The sequence below is a fragment of the Maylandia zebra genome, linkage group LG3 (genome assembly GCF_041146795.1).
Source record: "Maylandia zebra isolate NMK-2024a linkage group LG3, Mzebra_GT3a, whole genome shotgun sequence".
In the NCBI taxonomy this organism is placed as follows: domain Eukaryota; kingdom Metazoa; phylum Chordata; class Actinopteri; order Cichliformes; family Cichlidae; genus Maylandia; species Maylandia zebra.
The window spans coordinates 27,837,309-27,858,005 of record NC_135169.1 but is presented as its reverse complement, the minus strand read 5'-3'; the positions used below and the strand labels follow the sequence as shown (position 1 = coordinate 27,858,005).

The 20,697-nt window shown below is 41.8% G+C and overlaps 1 protein-coding gene across 3 annotated transcripts in view; it reads right to left on the bottom strand.

Annotated features, from left to right (window-relative positions):
* The window catches only part of si:dkey-172j4.3 (diacylglycerol kinase delta), a 93,038-nt gene extending 74,551 nt beyond the window's left edge, over positions 1–18,487 (bottom strand). For 2 of the 3 annotated variants that reach the window (XM_012922542.3, XM_012922543.3), the window contains exons 1-3: positions 18,125–18,487; positions 16,699–17,066; positions 14,968–15,072 (exon numbers count right to left, since the gene is read on the bottom strand). In XM_012922542.3, coding sequence (XP_012777996.1) covers positions 14,968–15,072; positions 16,699–16,788 — 195 coding nt within the window. In that variant the 5' untranslated portion in view covers positions 16,789–17,066; positions 18,125–18,487. The remainder of the gene's footprint in view (positions 1–14,967; positions 15,073–16,698; positions 17,067–18,124) is intronic. The other variant, XM_004563549.3, reaches the window with a different exon arrangement.
* Positions 18,488–20,697: the final 2,210 nt, after the last annotated feature.

The window sequence follows — 20,697 nt, the reverse complement described above, 5'->3', positions numbered from 1 at the left end:
AACGGAACCAGTTGAGGGTATATTATCCATCTCCTGCTGGCAGAGAGAGATATCGCTTCAGAGGCACGAGACAAACGCGCCGAAACTCGTGCTTTGTGCTGTCAGTCTCCGGTAACGAGCAGAGGAACACGAGCGGTAAATGCGCATGGACGCAACACCTTTCACTGATTGATAACGCACCGTTAGCACATTAGCACACAACTGCACACCTGCCGAGACTGAAACGCCCGTCAGTGATAGCACAAATGCACACACACACACTTCTGCTAATGACCGAGAGCACACATGAGCACACACACAAGATATTGTTCTCTCCTCATCATTAGCACATTTCCATGAGTGAGCGTCAACATGGTAGACACAGCTGCTGCAGATAACTCATCAACTTTGTCTCACAGCACACACACTTTCTTTAATGGCCTGCTGCCTGCGGAAGACTGATGACGGTTCAGGCTTGGTAGATGCATAGGAAAGGGAATGATAGAGCAAAATGGAGACGAGGGGAGGGGAAATGAAATCAAGAGAAAGGAAAGCGTGAGGAGAGAGATCAATACGGGGATGCCGGGACGAGGAAATGCACCTGAAGTCAACCTGGTTTGACTGATCTAAATCAGCTCGGATTGTTGTGAGAGAAATGCTGCAGCTTTTGAGGTGAGGGTGGGAAGTGAGCATTTGACAGACACATTAAGCTCAAACAATGATGTTAAAACGTGAATAAAACAAAAAAAATGAAAGACACGAAAACCTGCAGTGAAACATGAGAGATGTGAGGAGGAAACCTCTGTGCACAGCACGTTCTGCAGGAGTGAAGCCAAAGATGGCAACCACAATAAACATGTAATCATGAAGAAAATAACCACAAGTAGTGCTATATCAAGACTATAAAAATAGAATCAAAGCTCAACAGTGTTTTTTTTTTCTAATGCGCGCTTTACTCAGGCGCAATAGATTGATAGATATAGATTTCTGCTGAATCAAAACAATCTCAACTGCTTTCACATTGCTTCAGCCACACTACATAATCTACATTCAAAGGACTCTTTAGACCTTTAGAGCTCTGAGAGAAGAAGAAAATTAGCTTTACCTGTCAAGTTAGCTCAACAACAGAAGGAATAAGGGCTCTCAAAAGCCTGCCATTGTTTCTATCCAAAAGCCCCAAACTTTTCTAGACATTAACGCCTCTGCATCGCCTAGAATGAAAATGTCACACACTCAGGTCAGACATTAAAAGCTGTTTACCCTCCCAGTTCTGAATGCAACCATCCGAGAATGCACGGCTTGCAAACTTACTACAGTATGTAATTGTTCCATTCACGCAGCATTTGCTAACTCTGTAGAATCCCCAGCTAGTCACATTGTGATACTGTTATGGACCAATCCCAAAAAGTTGATTCTGTTGATTCTGTTCATCTGGACGTAGCGTTTTCAGTGGGAGAAACGTTTCGTCACTCATTCAAGTGACTTCTTCATTCTCTTCATTGCTGACTGCAGGTTTCCCCAATCTTATAAACAGTACATTTGCATAGTGACTGAAACCAGCCCACTGAATGAACAATGGGCTGTGAGAGCAGTTTCTTGACCACTAATTTGCAAACTGTTGTGACCATTGATCAACAACCACTGTTCAAAGTCCAGGCCATTTACCATAGAGAGGCCTCCCAGCCCATTGTTCATTAAGTGGGCTAGGTTCAGTTATTGTGAAAATGTACAATAAGTCTGGGGAAACCTGCAGTCAGCTGAGACTGAAGAAGTCACTTGGATGAGTGACGAAACGTTTCTCCCACTGAAAACGCTACGTCCAGATCAACAGAATCAACTTTTGGGATTTACTTACCTGGATGATTGAGCATGCATTAAGACCTTACAGATCAATATAACCAAACATCAGTGATGTTACTCATCCAGTTTGCGGTTCATCTAAATCCAAGGGATTCTTCCTTTAAAACCTTTAGCACAGTTTGGGTTAAGACCTTTCCCATGATCAGCTTGTTTAAGTTTAAGTTAATTCAGTAGGAGTAGCGATTCTTGTGACCAATGGACATGTTGCCACAATGCTAGCTAATCAAAATGAATGTGGCTTACTTACTATGTTACTATATTACTAGGCATGTTTGGTTAAGTCGCAGAAAATGTCTACAATGGATAGTAAAAAAAATAGGGACTTTTCTGACATTTAACTCTTTATCTATTGTCAGGTAGTGTCTATTTAGTTACTTTAGTGTTGTATGAATGGATGTGAGGGAAGTCTTTATCAGCAGGAGAAACTGTAAAACTTGTGAAAACACAGGTAAAGGTCCAAAATGCATGCCCTCCTTCCCATTTTCCAAAGCTGTCTATTGGGACAGGAGTCTACTGGAGTCTCTTCCTGGGCCGATTGTGGTCTCTGGTCCTTATGATTGACACCCCTGTTACACTGACTCAACCAAATTCTGTTTGTAGGGTTGTTTGATGAATCCAGACTAGACCCAATCTATCCAGCCTGGACCAAGCACGGAATTTACAAGTGTACTACACACAGACCTGACATGAGCTGACTCAGATTCCTCTGCAGTATTTTAATGTTTTTCAAAGGCATCTTTCACCAGTTCAATCACAAATGATACAAAAAAAGTCACATTACAATGACCGGTAATTCTCAGCTACAAAACACGAACACGTATGTTGTATATTCTGGACTGCCAGATAGCCACTACTCTGAACGTGAGCAGGACCTGAACTTAAACGATTGAAAAGAAGCTTGAAAAACTATGAGGGGTTTCACAAAACAGATGAAGGACGAGCGGATGAAAAGAAAGGAAGGAATAGCGGGATGATGAAGGACAGGTCGGAGAAGAGAAAGAGGGGAGCATTTAGAGATCAATGTAGGATAAATGAGGAGCAATGAAAGACTCAATGAATGACCGCAAAAGACATGCGGTGAAAAGAGGACATAAATAAAAGATCGGAAGTAAAGGCAGCAATAAGAAGGAAGTTACGTTCTTATAACAGGGGGAGGGGGGGGGCTTCAAGGCTGTTTCCCTCAGTAGATTTCACTCATTTCTGTAGTATGTGATCTTATTTTAGCTAAGTTCACAAAAAGAATAATTTGAATGTTCTTCATCATGATAAATCAGAAATATCACACCTCGTAGAGTTTCGCTACAACAATATGATTTGTGAACTTTCCTGTTATTCAAAAATGACTTAACAAGTCTTGCTTTTCCTCCTGAACCCACAAACAAAGCTTGTTTCTTCACACCTCTTTAAATGATTTCCTGCTTTCTTTAAATGCAGCCCAGAGTTTTCTAGCACTTTCTTCTTTCTTTGACTGTAAAGAGTCCCCCTGTCGAACGGCCTGGCGTTTCGGGGAAACATGAGGTCAAATCAATAGAAACTGAGTTTGACGGCTCCAATTAACCAACACCGGTGAAGTCGAGGAGACAGAATGACTCCGAATTAGGCCCTGAGACTGTGTGCGTGTGTGTTCATGCATGTATGATAAACAGCTTATGTAGAGTAATTTCATCAGAGCAGATCAATAATACACATTGGTGCCCTTTGTGGATCCTGGGAGTTAGCCACTTTATCATACATTACCTATAAATTACAGGGAGTAATATTTTAAAGTGCTCTGCTGAACGCTGCAACTGCAAATCATGAAAGAAGCTTTTAAGGGGAAAAAAATGTTTATTCACTGTTCAAACTACTTTTAAAATGTCACCATTAATACTCTGAAAGGCGATATACAACCACTTGCTTTGTGTGTCGTTGCTTCGTACTTGAACGCAGGAACAGTAAAAGTACCACCAAGAAATATTTTAACCATCAATCTTTTCATTGATTTTCAAATGTATATAATGATAGCGAGCGTCAAAAGAAGCTTAACATTTATTAACTCAAAACTAAATTAATGTCTTACAGGCAAATCAGGAGTCTGGCTGAAAGAGTATTGTTCATCATTTGATGACAGATACTGATGTTTAGTCAGAGTCATTATAATGGATTGGATTTATATAGCGCTTTTCTAGGCACCCAAAGCGCTTTACAATGCCACTATTCATTCACTCTCACATTCATACACTGGTGGAGGCAGCTACAGTTGTAGCCACAGCTGCCCTGGGGCAGACTGACAGAGGCGAGGATGCCATATCGCACCATCGGCCCCTCTGGCCAACACCAGTAGGCAAGTAGGGTAAAGTGTCTTGCCCAAGGACACAACGACCAGGACAGAGAGCCCAGGGATCGAACCGGCGACCTTCCGGTTACAGATGCGATTCCCAACCCCCTGAGCCACGGTTGCCCCATTGTGAGGAATCAAACATCTGAGAAACAACCGCACATAGTTAAACACATGAACTCTTATCATGTGCAGAAACGTCGATTTATCTGCCCTAGTTCACAAAGCTTTACAGTAAAGGAAATGTCACTGTGGCACTACTGAGGTTTCTCACGTGACGTCAAGCGCACATTATTCAGAGTTGTTCGCCATATTGGATAGGTACTGTAAAAAACAAAGTGTAATCCCTGGATAGCTGAGAGTTTGTAATAAAGCCCTTTGATTCCATTGAAAGTACGATCAGAGCAATATGTTGGCAACCAAAGAAATCGCAAGGAGTTTTTTTGCCAACTGTTTGGGGAATGGATTTTTTTCTCTAGTGATGGGTGGTTTGCAGGGTGTCACTGACCGGTATGTAGATCTGCCTGACTTGAACTTTAGCAGTCACTTTGTAGCAGAAGATACTGTTTTTCCCCCTCACAACTGGTGGTTGCCAGATGGTTGCAGACCAGTCTCTAGGTCTATATGATTGGGGTCACAATAATGGTCATACATCTAAAATGGCAAACAAGTTAACATTGCGTGGTTAGTGGTCGTGTGTTTGTAAAACGTCAGTAGGCCATGACTGGGCACAAAATATAGTAGTTATAGACCTACTACAGCACATTCTTTGATTTGGGTGTACTTGTTGAGTCCCGGTCTCAGTCACACAAGGCTAGAGAGCAGTTATGACCTCTCATTCGCCATCACCAACTGACCAGTTAATTAGTCTGTGCTTTCCTGTCTTTGATAAGCGTTGCGTTTTACCAGCGTGGCGGTAAAGAAGAGGGTCAAGGTACTAATCTCAGGTTTACTTGTGTGAAATTATTTTTAACCTGAATTGTTTTATCAAGTCATAACTTAACTTATTTAGTTACATTAATAATATTAATACCCAGTAATAGAGTTTCCACAAAATTGTATTTCTCCTTCTACAAATTTAGCATCCTTAGTACATTCTTACTACAGCTGGGCACATACTGAGGCCACTTCCTTTTAAGTTTGTCATGCTTTTTTATCATCAACCTCTTCGTGCATAAAGGTAGGTTAAATCTTTTGGGATTGACATTTTGGAGTTTTTTGTTGTTTTTTCTTAATGTGTGTGAATTTTAACTTGTCGTTTGTTGATAAATAAATCATGGTTTTACTTTAATTAATGTTCACGGGATTATAATACGAAGTAAGTACAATATACTTAAAATATCTTTTTGTAATCAGGATTACATAAACCTAAAAAGAGTCAGTCGTGCTGAGCTGGCTATCATCTTGGTAAGTCAAACAAAGTTCTGGCTATGAGGGCTTTCAGCTGGTACCAAATAACCAACTGCAAATATGAAAAATCCCTAAACAAATGTGAACCAACAAATATATAATCCAGGCTAAAAGGCACACATTTGCTAGAGCCAAACCAATCACTATCACTGTTCTACATAGAAACTTCTGTACTCTCTCACAATATAAGGCCCTTCTGTTCTTTATCTTGCTGCTGTAATCCAACAATGTTGTTGTGGGATCAATGATGTAACGTACCTACCTAATTGCTCCATCATTAAGGCCCAGGCAGATCTGACTGTATTTCTCGATGTTTATTCCAAGAAATGAATACATTGCTTAGATGTTTCATTACAGTTAAAAGACAGTTTTAGCTGGCTTGGCTGTGTGCACAAGAAACATTTCCAACTAGTAAATAGGCTTTGCTAATCCTACATAAAATGAATAAGTGGTCTAAAAGGAGTTATTCCTCTGTTTCAGGACTGTGTCACTGCTTTCAACAAATAACATTCATGGGGTATAGATGCTTTCTGGAAACTAAAGACAATCCTGCTATCTACACATCGAGAAAAGTAACGGCATTCTCCAAGTGAATCGAACCTTTTTTTTTCTCAGTCTTTTACCTCACTGAAACCTTCCAGAACTTAAATCGGGATTTAAATTGGCAGCTAGCAGGGGACAAGCACGTAACGTGTATCATGAAAGCTTTAAAGGAGGAGAAGAAAACCCGAAAGCCGGGTTAAGTAGCTGAATATACAAAAACGAGCTGATCAAATGTCCTAAATGTTGAGGTAGATAATGCAACGACTAGGGCTGTTCAATATAACGATATATATCGGATGACGATATAAAAACATCTATCGTTTCATTTTACGCTATCGTTTGTTTCGTGGTGTCGCAAAATAAACTGTTTACGGCAATATTTTTTCATCATTTTGATGGTCATTGTAGTGGCTATATTAATTTCTTAAAGTTCTCTCTTTCTCTTATATTTAATATAACCACACTATGAACGGACAAGTGTCTGTGTTTATGCGTTGTCGTTAGCAACAACGACGGTAACACCATCGCGTGTCCGCTTGTTTATGTTCCACATAAACCTTTCACAATAAAGCTCAAGATCCTGTTGAGACTTTTCAAAATAAACTGAATCTCGTGAAAGAGCAGATTATTTACGGATGAGAAGCAAAAAAGAGCCACCAGGTGCTAGAAAATAAACCTTAGACTCAAACGTTAGAACAGGCTTTTCCCCGCAGCACGCCGTGTAATAAATACAAAGAAAACGGCGGCCTTTACAACTTATGTCTAAAAATGTATAGTTTCATGCATCGGTTAAAACACTCAACTCCAGGTACATGACGCGCAGCTGGAAACACTTCACGCAAGTCGAGCTGCCAGAGATTCACAGAATTTACAGAAAATGTTAAATTTTTGTGATTTATATCGATATCGGGACGATAGATTTCTTATATCGGGATATGAGAGTTTGGTCATATCGCACAGCCCTAGCAACGACCACGTGTTTTTTTAAGCCTTAAGGATACAAACAATGTGTTTTGAGCAATCTTTGTACCAGTGACTGAATAACACATTTTAAATAGTCAAGCCGCCTCCTCACCAGTCCTGCCAACCTGTTGTAACGGTAAATATGGATATTAGAGCCTGCTGTTCGCTGTGTGGATTTCTTATATAACCGACTCTGGATGTGTTTCCACTCTGCCTCCACCTCTCTCCCTCTTACACTTGCTAATTCTCTCCCCTTTGTCCATCTTCATCTCTCTCTCCTCTCCCCGTCTTTTTCCATCTCTCCCTCTCCCGTGTTGAACCGAACACTTCTGCATCTGTATCGCATCAAGCCGAGGGCACAAATCAAAGCACAGCACACAGACACACAACACCGGCCGTCCCACACGCTCGTGCACTCTCCTAAAGCCATGTCTGTCACCCCCCCCTCTCTATCCATCCGCACACATCTATAACTTGTCCTCATCTCCATTGCAGTGAACACCCACACAGATTTCTGCACTGGGAGCGAGATGCAGATAAAAAAGAACAAATATAGTGGGTTTGATTCCAGCAAAGCATCGTGCAGGAAATCCACAGGAATAGGAGCGAGGGGGGGAAAAAAGAAGAAGTGTTACCTGTTAATCACCACTCTAAAAGCCAGAAATACGACTGGTTACATAATCTGAAGTGGCGCTGCTGCTATTTTAGAAGGAAAGGGTTTTGGTTAAGAAGTTACCAATTTTAGAAATTCTAGAAAATATTTGGATGTTAGGAAAGGGACAGGATGTGACGTGATCACTCCAAAGGAGGGGAAGTCACAGCAAGAAATTACAAAAGAATAGGGAACAGACAAATGAGAAAGAAGAGGAAGGTAGAGAGGAGACGAAGGTGAAAACCTAATGACGGGACTGGCCTTTTCTTTGCACGTTTATGAGTGTGTGTGTCTTTGTCTACTTTCATAACATAACATAACAGTTGGCGGCCTACTCAAAACGTAAGTGGTAGTGCTACATACACACAAACACACAATTCACAGAAGCCTTTCTGCTTCATTCTCTTCCTGTGTCTCCTTTATCCTCCACACAGTAAATGTGAGTACTGCAAAGAGGAGGAGGAAGAAGAGGAGGTGGAGGAGAATAGGATTGGGAAAATAAAAAGAGGAGAGTAAAGAAAGAGTGCGAAACCTTACGTAATTGAGCCTGGAGGTAGACAAGGACAAAAAAAGAAGGAAAGACAAAAAGAAAGTAAGAAAATCAGAGATCGCTCGCAGAACGCAGACACATTGAGTTACAAACAGAACTTTTGCAACAACATGTGACAAAAAGACAGCTGACAAAACTTAAAAGCCACCACATCCAGCAGTTTTTGTTTCTCACAATTTAACATCAGATGATAATTTCCCTCAAGAGAACTGCTCCCTGTTCCAAAGATGCTGCTGCCTGACCATCCTGTGGTGAATTAGAAAACCAGAAATCCATTGTGCAGTGGAAACAGGCAAATCAAAGTAAATCTGTGGTGGTAAACAGTTTGTGGCTCTACTCACTAGCATAACATCTTAATAGTGCCAGGTTTTGAGTAAAGGGAGGCCAGACAAAGAAAGGTTGGGGGGAAAGAAACAAGTTAGTTAGCTAGCAAGCTTTTCTGTATCTGACTTTTTCCCATTGCCTCTCAAAGACAGGCACATCTGTCAAGGTTGTCACACCATAGTGCGTAGAAAAGATGGGCATGCCTTCCAGGTATAAAAAGCTATCATGAAAGTACTTGTAACTTAAATTTCTTTGAATAATATTGTCATGTTCATCCATTTTCTGCCGCTTATCCAGGTTTAGGTCGCAGGGACAGCAGTCTGAAAAAAAAGCTCAACCCTGCCACCTCCTCCGGCTAATCTGGGGCGACAACGAGGCGTTCACAAGACAGTCGAGAGACTATCCAGCGAGTCTTCGGTCTCCCAGTAGGAATACCTCACCTAAGAGGCACCTCAACTGAAACCTTTTTATGTGGAGATGCTTCGGTGCTTAGTGCATCAGGTGGCCATCAAAGGTGGAGGCCCTGGTGTTCTCACCCCCGGCTTCAAGAACTGGCTATAATTCTTGACCTCTGTAAAAAATTTTCCGATGACTTCATGTGCTCAATTGGCCGTTTCAGATAAAATTGAATAAAATTAAGTTCACATAATTATTAGAGCCAGAAAGGAGGATTATCCAGGATATGTTAGGTGGCTAACAAGTCGTCAATCAAAAGTGCAGTGCCCTCAGTTTCACAGTCCAATCTACCAATCAACTATTGAACTGTTTTTTAGGGTTTTTATACTTTCATTTTGAAAAATATCTCCATTCAAATGAAAGCGAAAAAAAATTGCTGTCACATGCTGTCAAGAGCATGCCAAAGAAGCAAGTGGTGAAATAGCCCTAACCATGTAGATGTCACAATGCTGGAACACCGCAAACACTAACAAAATGAAAGTGGATATATGAATTCTCTTGCATAGCTTCTCCTTTCTTTTTGTTTCACTTTTTTAAGCAAAAATGCCACATTTTTTAAGACACAACACGCTGAACAATCCTTAGCAACTAACGTTGATTTAATCTTTTCAAGATCTCAAGTGAGCCATCAGCCTGCAGCTAGGCCGATAAACATGTAACCACTGTTTCAACAGCTTCCCAAGATAATCAACAATGCTCACCAAATAGCTGCCCTCTGTGGAGAGAAGTGAAGATGTCTTATTGAGATAAGGTTGCAGAAATGCCTGCATGCACAGTGTACTGCAGCTGAAATAAAATGCAAACAGTTCCTGCAGTCATCGTATACTCATATAGCACAGGGTCTAAATGTCAGCAATTTAGACTGAAAAAAGCTTTTAAGATGTTAATTGATGGTAATTATTTGCCTTGAAATAGATAAATTACTACATGAAGCACGTTAAAAATGTGTCTTTTTTCATTATCAGATGCAGTATTGATGACCTATACTGAACTGTTACCGTATCCTTAGTGACGCATCGTTTATGTGGTTCTAATTTATGCTACTTACTGGCTGAAATATGTGAAGCTGCAGTATGTTCACTGAATTGTCTATCTGACACAAAAAGTTAATAGACTTCCACTTTATATTTACTAAATACAGAAGCAAAATTATGGAGAAATAAAGAGCAGAGTCAAACAGTATGACCCTGGCAGCTTGTATTGGCCCTAACCGTCGTAGTAATCAGTTCTAAATACAGTTCAGAGTTTCTTCAGAGTCTGTTTCTATTTTAGTCAGGTAGTTGGTTAGATAAATTAAACCTCACTAAATTTAGAAACCGTCATCTTTACTCTAAAGAGCTGTGTGAACAGAAATGCTGTCACAGCTCTGCTGAAACTTCACGTCCCAACAGCTGGCTTTTATCTGTTGCTGGTGGATATTAAGCACCGTAGAAACGAGGGAAACAAGCTATTTAGAGGTTGAAGATTTTGGTTTTGTTTGAAGGGTATTTGAGCATGTCATTATACTGATATGAATGTACCATTTACCAATAATGATAACAATATCAGACATGAGAACTAAAGGCTGAGAAACACAGGAAATGGAGAACAGGACATGAGATATAACAACCGCTCAAATGGGGACATTGTGGTTTATGAAGTACACCCATCTTTGCGCCCAGGCTACAACTTTAACACCGAAAGAAAAGAAAATACCCGCACACATACAAAAGGGTTTGTCTTTTTTCAGAGAGGATTGGGTTTAGTTTCTGAAAAGCCTGCATAAACAAGCCAGTCCAAGACAAAAACTGAAGTCAATTCACAAACAGCAGAATTACCGCCTTGTCAACTAGTCAAGTTGCATTTCACCATCTGTGGAGACTTCAACCTTTGGATATAAAATGTCTTTGTTTCACATTATGTCATGATTAGCATATCACCAAAAACAATACTTGCGGTACCATTCAATATCAAAATTCCAAGAATTTGTTTGCTACTTTAAATGCCGATACACCAGTAATTCTTGAAATCAGGTGGGTAGCATACAGGTACAAGTATTTTAGGCTATCCTTACATACTTAAGAACTAGGAAGCCCTAAATATCTGGTATTGTGACAGGTCTAATTTTAATTTGTCAAGTTAGCTAATTTTATGTGTTTATTTTTTCCAGACGCTGCACTGATCTTGACCTGTGAACATGAAGTCAATAAAAGTTGATTCTGACTTCACGAACATGGGCCAGATTTCAGGTCACTATGTTCATGAACCTTTTAACCGCTGTACCCAACTAAAACAAGCTGTTGCGTCATGTAGCTGCAACAGGCTGAGGGGAATTGGGTCCCCTTAGTTATCATTGGTCTTTCAAGTCACCATAAAGAGCACAAAGGAAACAACTTTGTTAGAAGAGAAACACACAACAAGGACTTCTAATTTTACTCTAACTAATGAACATAGAGGGACAATCTAATGAACATTTACCTAATTTATGTTCACTTTTTGAGCTCGTCTGCAGGTCTACTATAACATAAGTCATTGCCATGCAGAGTCATAAATATCAAGGTTTGACCTACATAAATGTATATATATTTGGCACCCACCAAGGAAGTTTTACCCGGAGCCACAGGAAATGTATTTTTTTTACTTGTTTTGTTAACTGTGCTATTATTATTTCACACATAACACTGTTAAACGGTCAGAAATAGTATGAAAATGCACAGCTAACTAGGCAAAGTTAACCGCCAAAGGCCTGTGTGGAGCCTTGAATATGTAGGTTTAGCTTGAAAATCTCATGAGTTAACTACCAGCATATCCCCTGCTGATCGTACAGTGCATCTAAAGCTGGTCTTTAAACCCAAACATATTTAATTAACACCACAGTCTCCACAGTGAAATGGAAATGACCCGCCCTTTGTTTCTGAGAGCTACCACAACATCTGTATGATTATTTAGCGAATCACCGCCGAGGAACTGAATTAACCTAATGGTGTCAGGAAGTCATGTCACAGTTGATGAGAATTAGCACCTCCTTAACAAGTGTGCCGACAGACCGCAGCTCTAACAAGGCAGGTAATAGGCAGGGGACAAACTGAAGCAAGTCAAATGAAGCAGACAAGGAAGCACTGATGTAGTGATGGCGTTCAGCTATAACACACGCAAAAGCCATAAAAAATAGAGGAAGAAAGAGACATTTTGGCAAATAACAAACTCAGCCAAAATCACCCAACACACGCCTGCATGCACTCAGAGAAATGAAGGGACACACAAGCTCATTAATCCTCTCAACCTATTGTTGTCACTGAAGCATAATCCTGAAGTCGATGACTAGCTTAATCTACAGCAAGTCATGTGACTCTAGTTACACAAACTCTAATCATCTCACACTTGCACACAAACAACCAGCAACCGAACCAGCAGCAATTTTTGTTTCATCCAATGAGAAACGATCTACACATCTTTAAAGCCACATTTTGGGCACATTTTAGCTGTTACTTTCAATATCACAGCAATTAAATGTGACGTTTTAGGATTCTGTCATACCAGGCTGGAGAGACTGGTCAGCAACCTGCTGGCAAGCACATATCATTGGAGGAAAAATGTGCACTGCCCCCATCGGTTGGCAAGTGCTTGCTGGCTGGCACTGAATTGAATCGGTCAAAAAGACATTGCTGCAGCAAAGATGTCCTTATGATTGGTGTGGTCTCCTGTACTTTACATGGAAAACGCCGAGTTAACCTCGCACACTCCACATTTACTCTTCAAGAGTAAATGAAGTTGCTGAGTGTTTACGCGCAACCCTGCGCTTTCCATTGGTGACGTTGGCAATTTTCACCTAGCCAGCAGCCTGTAACCACTCACCACCTGGTCAGGGAATACATATTTTTCCCTAGTAACCTTTGGTTGTGTCTTTCAGGAAATAAATGAAAAATGTTTTTCATAAGTTTATTTATGTAATAAACTGCAAATTTTTCTCACTATATGTCTATATAAACATATATATGTCTGTATGTACCCTCGTTCCTCCTTAGCTAGCATATACCAATCACGTATACGGCAGTTTTTAACATCTATGTTTTTTTCCCTAAATTTATTACAGATATCAATTGTTTAAATTTGTCTGTATGCATTTGTTTCATGTGCCACATTCCGTGCGCAGCATCCAAATACGTAACGTTCACAAAAAACTTTTGTTTGACTTACCACTGAAAATGAAAATTTTTAAAATGTGCTGCAGGTTTTTGCTAGTATAGAATATGTATGCAGATAGGTTTATGACTTAAGAATGGATGCTCTGGTGAGAAGTAATTCAAGTATTTTGGAATAATTCTTAGTTCGTTTTCTCTAAAAAAAAAAATATATGTATACGTAAATGACACAAGTAATTTAATTTTCTTTTTTTCATTGCTTTTAAGCTTTTGTCTTGTGTTTTATAGGTTATATACCCTTCGGTATGATTTAACCGTACCTTGTACTTTCAATTGTTTAATTTTTTTTTTAATCCAATCATCTAAACTGGATGATGCATGTGAAAAAACAGGAAAATATTTTGCAGATTAACAGACTTTTTTGCTTTTATTTCAGTATATTTTCATTTGAGTTTTTATTAATTTTAATGTTAGTTTTTGTATGGAGGGCATATGTCAGAGACAGGACTATTCCTCCATTATACCTCTTTATTTTTTAGTTCAGTTCTTTTCCAAATAAGTTTTAATTTTTTTTTTCAAAACACTACTTATTATTTTTATTTTGGTTATCTACGTTCTAGTCTTGCTGATAACGCTAAACAAAACACACACACACACACACATATGTTAGTGTATATAAGTGTCGAGTGAGATCAGCCAATCAATACTAGACTGTTATCCAATCCTATTGTCTGCAACAGAAACAAATGAGGCATTATGGGATGCCATTCCCATGACGACAGGGATAGCAGGTATCCTGTGTCTTCTATTGATCTGAGTGTGTTTTACAGCTGCAGGTCAATACAGGTAATGGATAATGATTTACACACACACGCACGCACGCACACACTCATACAGAATAATAATTTGCACATTAATCACTCTGTTGATAATGATGCATTTCTCTTTATTGCTATTAGCTCATCAATAACTAACGACACACACTTCTGTGTATGTGTTTAAATGCCAGTAACAGGATACTATCAAGCCATCAATATCTTACTGTAAGAGTGAGTCCAGAGGCCAATAACATCTACCAGAAGTCCAGTAAGAAAGGGAGCTCTTACTGCTGTCATTGATTTGAACACTGCTCATGAGCACAGTGGCGGTAAGAGAGGAAAATGACGCAGGCAGGAAACAGACCAGGCGTTAGAAGGAAGTTAGCTGACCTCAGAGGAGAGGTCGGATGAGAGGTCTGATTTAACGGTTGATAAAGTTGCGACAGAGACAGTCACACAGAGAAAAGGCTGCTAAAGATGCAAGGTAGCGGTTAACGTCCCTTCACATACATTTGATTATCATATGCGAGGCCTCCGAGAAAGGCAAGGGTCCTTCATACCCACATGCACATGCCCACATTTCAGTGATAAGTCTAAACTTTGTGCAGGTTCTTCAATAAGTAAGCAGCTCAAATGTTTAATCAGGGTTATCAACATGGCCCTGATCGGAAATTCCATGATTTTTCCATGAATGTTCTCTAACTGAAGAGCGCCTGCCTGAATCCAAAAATATTACCGCACTCTGGTTCGCTAATGATGATTTTTACCTCAGAGGAGTCAGGTCGAGAATGGATAAAGTTCAGAAAAGCTCTTAAAAGCACTGCAACGTGTCGAGAAAGGTTAAAAAAAAAGCAGCTGAATCCATCATCTATGATACAGATTCACTAATATTACCTCATTTCTTTCTGTGTCAAAAACAAGCTCTTCTACCTGCTATAATCCCACCTACACACACATACACCATTTCCTCCTACCTTGGCCCTTATCTGTCCCGAGGTCGAAACTTTGCGGATCAGCTTGTGTGACGTCTCTTCTTGTTCTCCATCGCTGTCTGATGACTCTTCACCTGCTTCACCGGGCTGCAAGAAGAGGAGACAAAATCACCGAAAATGAATGTGAGATCAGGAGCCGTAAAATGTCCTCATTTCAAACTGTAGTGGAAGCGTTCAGCCACTGATTCAGCAGTTTGGCTGATGGGCTTTTTACTCAGAGCAACATTTTATGGTAAACTTACATAAAATCCCACCGTCACCTACACAGAAAAAGTAAAAATGGACCGATAGTACAAATTTTTGGTATCGACCAAGTAATCACCTAATCATAGAAACTCAGGTAGCTCTTACAGCTCTTTAAAAAAAATAAAGCAATATTAATTTTATAGGAGTTAAAAAAACTTAAAAAAAATGCTGCTCCAATGATTCAGGGTTTTTTTTAGCATGAATATTTTCAAAATAAAAGACACTAACTGTAAAAGATGTACCTAGACTACATAAGTGCACTTTAGGCACTCGCTGATCTGAATATTTGCATATACAACAGAAAATGTCAGCATAGGCACGAGATTTTTTTGGGTACCGGAAGGTTTCTGGTTTGTAGCCTGAGTGCTACTGACCAATCACATTTGAGCAGGATGTAGCTGCAGGCGAGTAAGCTGCCTGTGGTGAACAAAAGAGGTTCTGCATTCACTGAAACGCAACGTAAAAAAAACAAACAAAGATGACTGAGCTTTACGTGTACGCACCATCGTGGAGCGAGTAGTTTTAACTTCTTAAACAAAGCCACCACCCCAAAAAAACAAGAACGTCACCTCCTCCTCCCCAGTGGGAAATCTGAGCCTGCTGCAAAGCTTTTCCGCGAGTCAAGAAGTCAGGGATGTCAAATTCAGTACATGTCGCTGATACTCTATAAATGTGTGGGAAAAATGATAAAGTGAGGAGGTCGGGGCGGATGGATGTAGTCGTTTTCTTTCAGCTGCTCCGTTTAGGGTCTTCTCTGTCACACTAACCCTCCGTGTGTTCTCCTTCACTACATCCTCTGAGATCTTCCTCTTCTCCTCCTGCCTGAAAGCTCCATCTTCAGCACCCTTTGTCCACTATATTCTCTATCCTGCACATGTCCCTCTGATGTATTCATTTCTAATCCTGTCTTTGGTCATCAAAAACACAGTTTAACGGCTACATTTTCTTACTTTGTGTTCCCATTCACACATTTCCCGAATCTTTCTCAGAGTTTATCCACACTGATCCCTGCAGAGTGGACATCTCCCCGTGGCTGCTTCCTTCCAGGGTAACTTTGTCACATATAGTGAAGGTTTATACTCGCTGCTCAAAGGGGCTGTTAATAATTCCTGTATTTAAAGGCTGCTCCATGCAGATGAGGTATCTCGTTTAAAAGCACGTGTCTTCTTTCACCTGCAGGTCGAGATTAGTCAAGGCTTTTGTTATCTCGACACGACCCGAGGTAAAAGACTCTCGCTAAGGGATTGTATTACTTATAAATTAGGGCGTGTAAGTTGACTAGTCCCATTGTTAAAAGTGTAGAGTTGTTGTTTTTTTGTATTTTTACCCCTTCTGAAAGGGAAAGGAAAAGAAAGTGGAAGCAAAACCTGTTGAGGAGCCCCACCTATACTTTCACAATCTCTCTCTCTTTCTCTTTTTTTTTCCAATTTTAGCTTTAAGTGTGAAGAAGAAGTGGACTGTACTCACAATATGAGTCCTTTCAGAGTCTTGCGGTGATCCCAGCGACTCCCCAGCCCCCGCCACGTACAGGACGTTGGGGTTCAGTTTGGACGCCATCACGAATTTACAGAGAAAGGAGAGGAGAAGGAGTAGGAGGGCGAGGATAACAAAGAAGAAACAGAGACACGGGTGTGAAAGGGGTGAGAGAGATGGGTGAAAAGTTGCAGAAGATGTGGAGGGGTGGGGGGATGAGAGAGGAGAGGAGGAAGGGAAGAAGGGTGGAGTTTGGCAGGTGAAAGCCGGGCTGAGAAGAGAGATGATGAGGAACGGGACAGCAGCGGCAGCAGCAGGATCTGGGACGCCACGCTCCTGCCGAACTCTATCCAGGGCCAACTCTGGAAAAGACGGAGAGATGAATTATTGATCAACAGAGAAAAGCTCGGGTTTTTTTGGCAGGGGGAGGTTGTCTCTCTCTTTTTTGCTGGAAGTTCCCAACATGTATAAACAAAGTGTGGCTTTCACAGCTGATTAATTTGCCTTCCTCCTTCCATGGCAGGCTTTCAGCTGACAGTGCTACAGACACAATGCACACGGCGCTTCTGTTTCTCGGTTCCTCTTTGGGTCTTCCTGTCTCCGAGCGTTAAACACTTTGAGGTTTACGGTGTTTTGGGGGTTTTTTAGGGCCCTTTTAGGCAAGTCACACAAAGTCAAACAATTATAATAATACATACAGCGATGATTGGGAGGTGGAGACAGAAACATGCTTCATCACCAGCCTCTGCGTATCTCACACACAACGTGTTTTGGCATGCAGCAGTGCCGGGAACACACACCCTTACAGTCAATATATATATGTGTGTGTGTGTGTGTGTGTGTGTGTGTGTGTGTGTGTGTGTGTGTGTGCGTTTCCTTGATTACGACTTGGACAGATTATTCAAAAACCTGTCTGCGCATCTTTCACCTCTCTGCCGCCCCCGGTGACACCAAAAAACTTGCACACATAAGCGCTCAAAAACACACTTCAGCACAAACGCTGAAGAATGTGTGTGTGTGTTTGTGTGTGCGTGTGCGGGCTTTTCCTTTTGAAAAAGCCGATCAAACTGCGCTGCTGTGGCTCACATGTTTCAGAGAGCCGTACACGCAGACGGATGCACGCACAGCGGGCTTGCTGGAGCCGAGCGCAGACCATCCATCAGCCGTGTCTGTCCTCGCTGTTTACCGCGGGAGCTGTCGGCGGACACGCGACACAAAAACAGTCCGGTCCGTGTACAAGGACCGCGTGCATATCTATCAGCTGGGCTCAGCCTCAGCTCAAAACGTCCATCAGCGACCTGCGGCCAGCACCACCTCCTTTGCTTTGCACACACACAAAAACAAACACACACACACACATATATATATCTAACCCCCCTCCTGCGCCCTCCTGTTTTTATAAAATGTTTTTATTATTCACCTTCGCTGCTTGATTTCTCCTCCAGCGGAGCTTGATCAGGTGCGCTGTTTCTGCCCCGCTCCGGTTACCCTGTCTGGGTGGCTCGCCAGCCGGCGTCGGGGTGCTGCTGCGCGGGCGGCCGGCGGTCAGCAGCGGCAGGAGGAGCAGCAGGAGGAGGAGGTGGTGGTGGAGGAGGAGGAGAAGCAGCGGCGGCGTGCGGGTCTCTCCGGTGGTGCTCGCCTTGCAGAGAGAGCGGTCATACGCATAGCGTCGGAGCGGATCTGAATCAGGTAGCAAGAGGAGGAAGGGGAGGGAGGGAGCAGGGGGTGAGAGAGAGCGAGCGAGCGAGAGATTTAAAAGCGGCCGTGTTGAGACGCTTCAAATCGCCGTATCGGGGTTAAACTGAGAGCAAATAACGTGCACAAACACACACACGCATGCGCCTGCAAGCAGGAAAAACAGACCTGCTGAACATAAGCAGAGCTACGTTAATTAACACAGTGGACCTTTGAATGAGGGGGAAGACATCGTTTAATCAAAATCGTCCTGAGGTAAAGAAAAAACAAACACGCAATGAGCTTTTACTGATTGTGCATTAGCGCTTAACAATAAGTGTGTAATTACAGCGCTGCCAAGCGTTGATTTGAAAGGCAAAAGTCGATTAAAATGCCAACAATCCTTTGTTGTTGTTACGTGCACACGGTATACCGTTTCTCAGCCTGGGCTGACTTGGGCGCATGATGGACGTGGTTGGTTTATGGACACCTGTATGCAGCTGGAAAGCATGCTCAATCATCCAGGTAAGGAAATCTTAGAAAGTTCATTCTCTTCATTCATTTCTTCATTTTCAGTGGAAAAAACGTTTTGTCACTCATCTAAGTGACTTCTTCAAACAGTAGACGTCACATGGTGACCTTCAGTCACTTGGTTACTGAAGAAGTCCTCTTAAGAAGTTCAAGTGACTTCTTCACAACGCAAAGCAGAACCACCTTAACTGCATCTTTGACACATGTAGGAGCAGTGTTTCTAACTGTGCAATTTCTCCAGATGTGTCAGCTCCTCACCCGCTTTCAGAGGCTTAGAAAATTCGTCCAGTTGTATTCAGAACTCTTAAGGTCATTACCGAGATTTCATGACCTGAGGTGAGGGTCGGGACATAAAGCTACACCAGGAAAGTTCAGTACAGCATCTGCAATACTGCTGACGGTGCACCAATCCGTCAGTCATATTCTCACTCCACCTTTCCATCACTTGTGAGTGAGACCTCAAGATACATGAAGTCCCTTGCTTGAGGCATGCTATTTCTACCTATTTCTACGTACAAAGTAGGAGCATTCCACCATTCTGAATCTCATCCTAGCTATTTCACACTCAGCTGCAAAGTGCTCCAGTGCACACTCTGAAGATGCCAACAGCAACACATCATTTACAAAAAGCAGAAATGCTCCTTATCCTGGCCATGCCTTGAGATCCTGTCCATGAAAATCAAGGACAGGATTGGGACACCATGCTCCTACAGTATAGCCGTCAGGTGCCCCAGGGACCTTTGTAAGGCCGTAAGTCTTCTCCAAATCTACAAAACATATATAGTCTGGATAGTCAAACTCCTGTGATTCCACCAGCGGTCCTACAAGGGTGAAGATCTGGTTAACTGTTCCATGGCCAGGAAGGAATCCCTTTTGCTCCTCCTGAATCAAAGGTTCAACAGTCTTCCAGGGTCTCTTTTCCAGCACCTAAAATAAACTTTCCTTCGAAGGTTGTAATTGGAGCACACCCTGCAGTCCCCCTTTGTTAAAAGGGGAACCACCATACTGGTTTGCCTCTTTACAGGCACAGTCCCAGACCTGCATGCAACATAAAAGAGATATGTCAACCAAGACAGCTCCAGAATGTCCAGAGTCCTTAAGATTTAAGGGAAAATCTCACCTAAACCACCAGGGAGCTTTCCAATAACCCAGCAACATCTACAAGCAATAATGTAACTGGTGACACTTCCACCAAGTCCTAAGGCTCTGCCTCCTTTACAGTGGAAATTTTGGCTGGATAGGAGTTCCTCAAAGGCCAGAAGTTCTCCTACCCAACCAATTACTGAATTGCTGCTCACCAAAACTTCTTTGTGGCCTGCCAAAAGTCCTCCTCCACAGCCTTCCCGAACGCTTCTGTAGCTGCCCTTTTGGCCTTCCAATACCTGTCTGCTGCTTTAGTAGACCCCCGGCCCAACCGGTCCCATACATGAAAGGAGGCTTATGGAATTACACGAAAGCCCGGGTCATATTTAGGACCACTGTCTAAATGGTGTACAAGTTTACAGATATAGATTTAGTCTTCCTCCTTTTTACCCTACAGGTAGCATTTACCAATTCACTCACATGCATACAAAGCCTTTGTTTTTTTTTTGCACTTTTAAGTGTCACACACATTCTTACAGATGCATTTTGCAATGGAGTTTGAGCTTTACTATCCAACCCAACGGCAATCGAAATGTAGACCGAGGGATGTGAGGACTGCACCACCTGCTCTAGCTCTGCCTGACCTACAGCCACTGAGTGCCTCCTATGTGTATACATTTAATTGCCTTTGTTGGCTGACAGGCT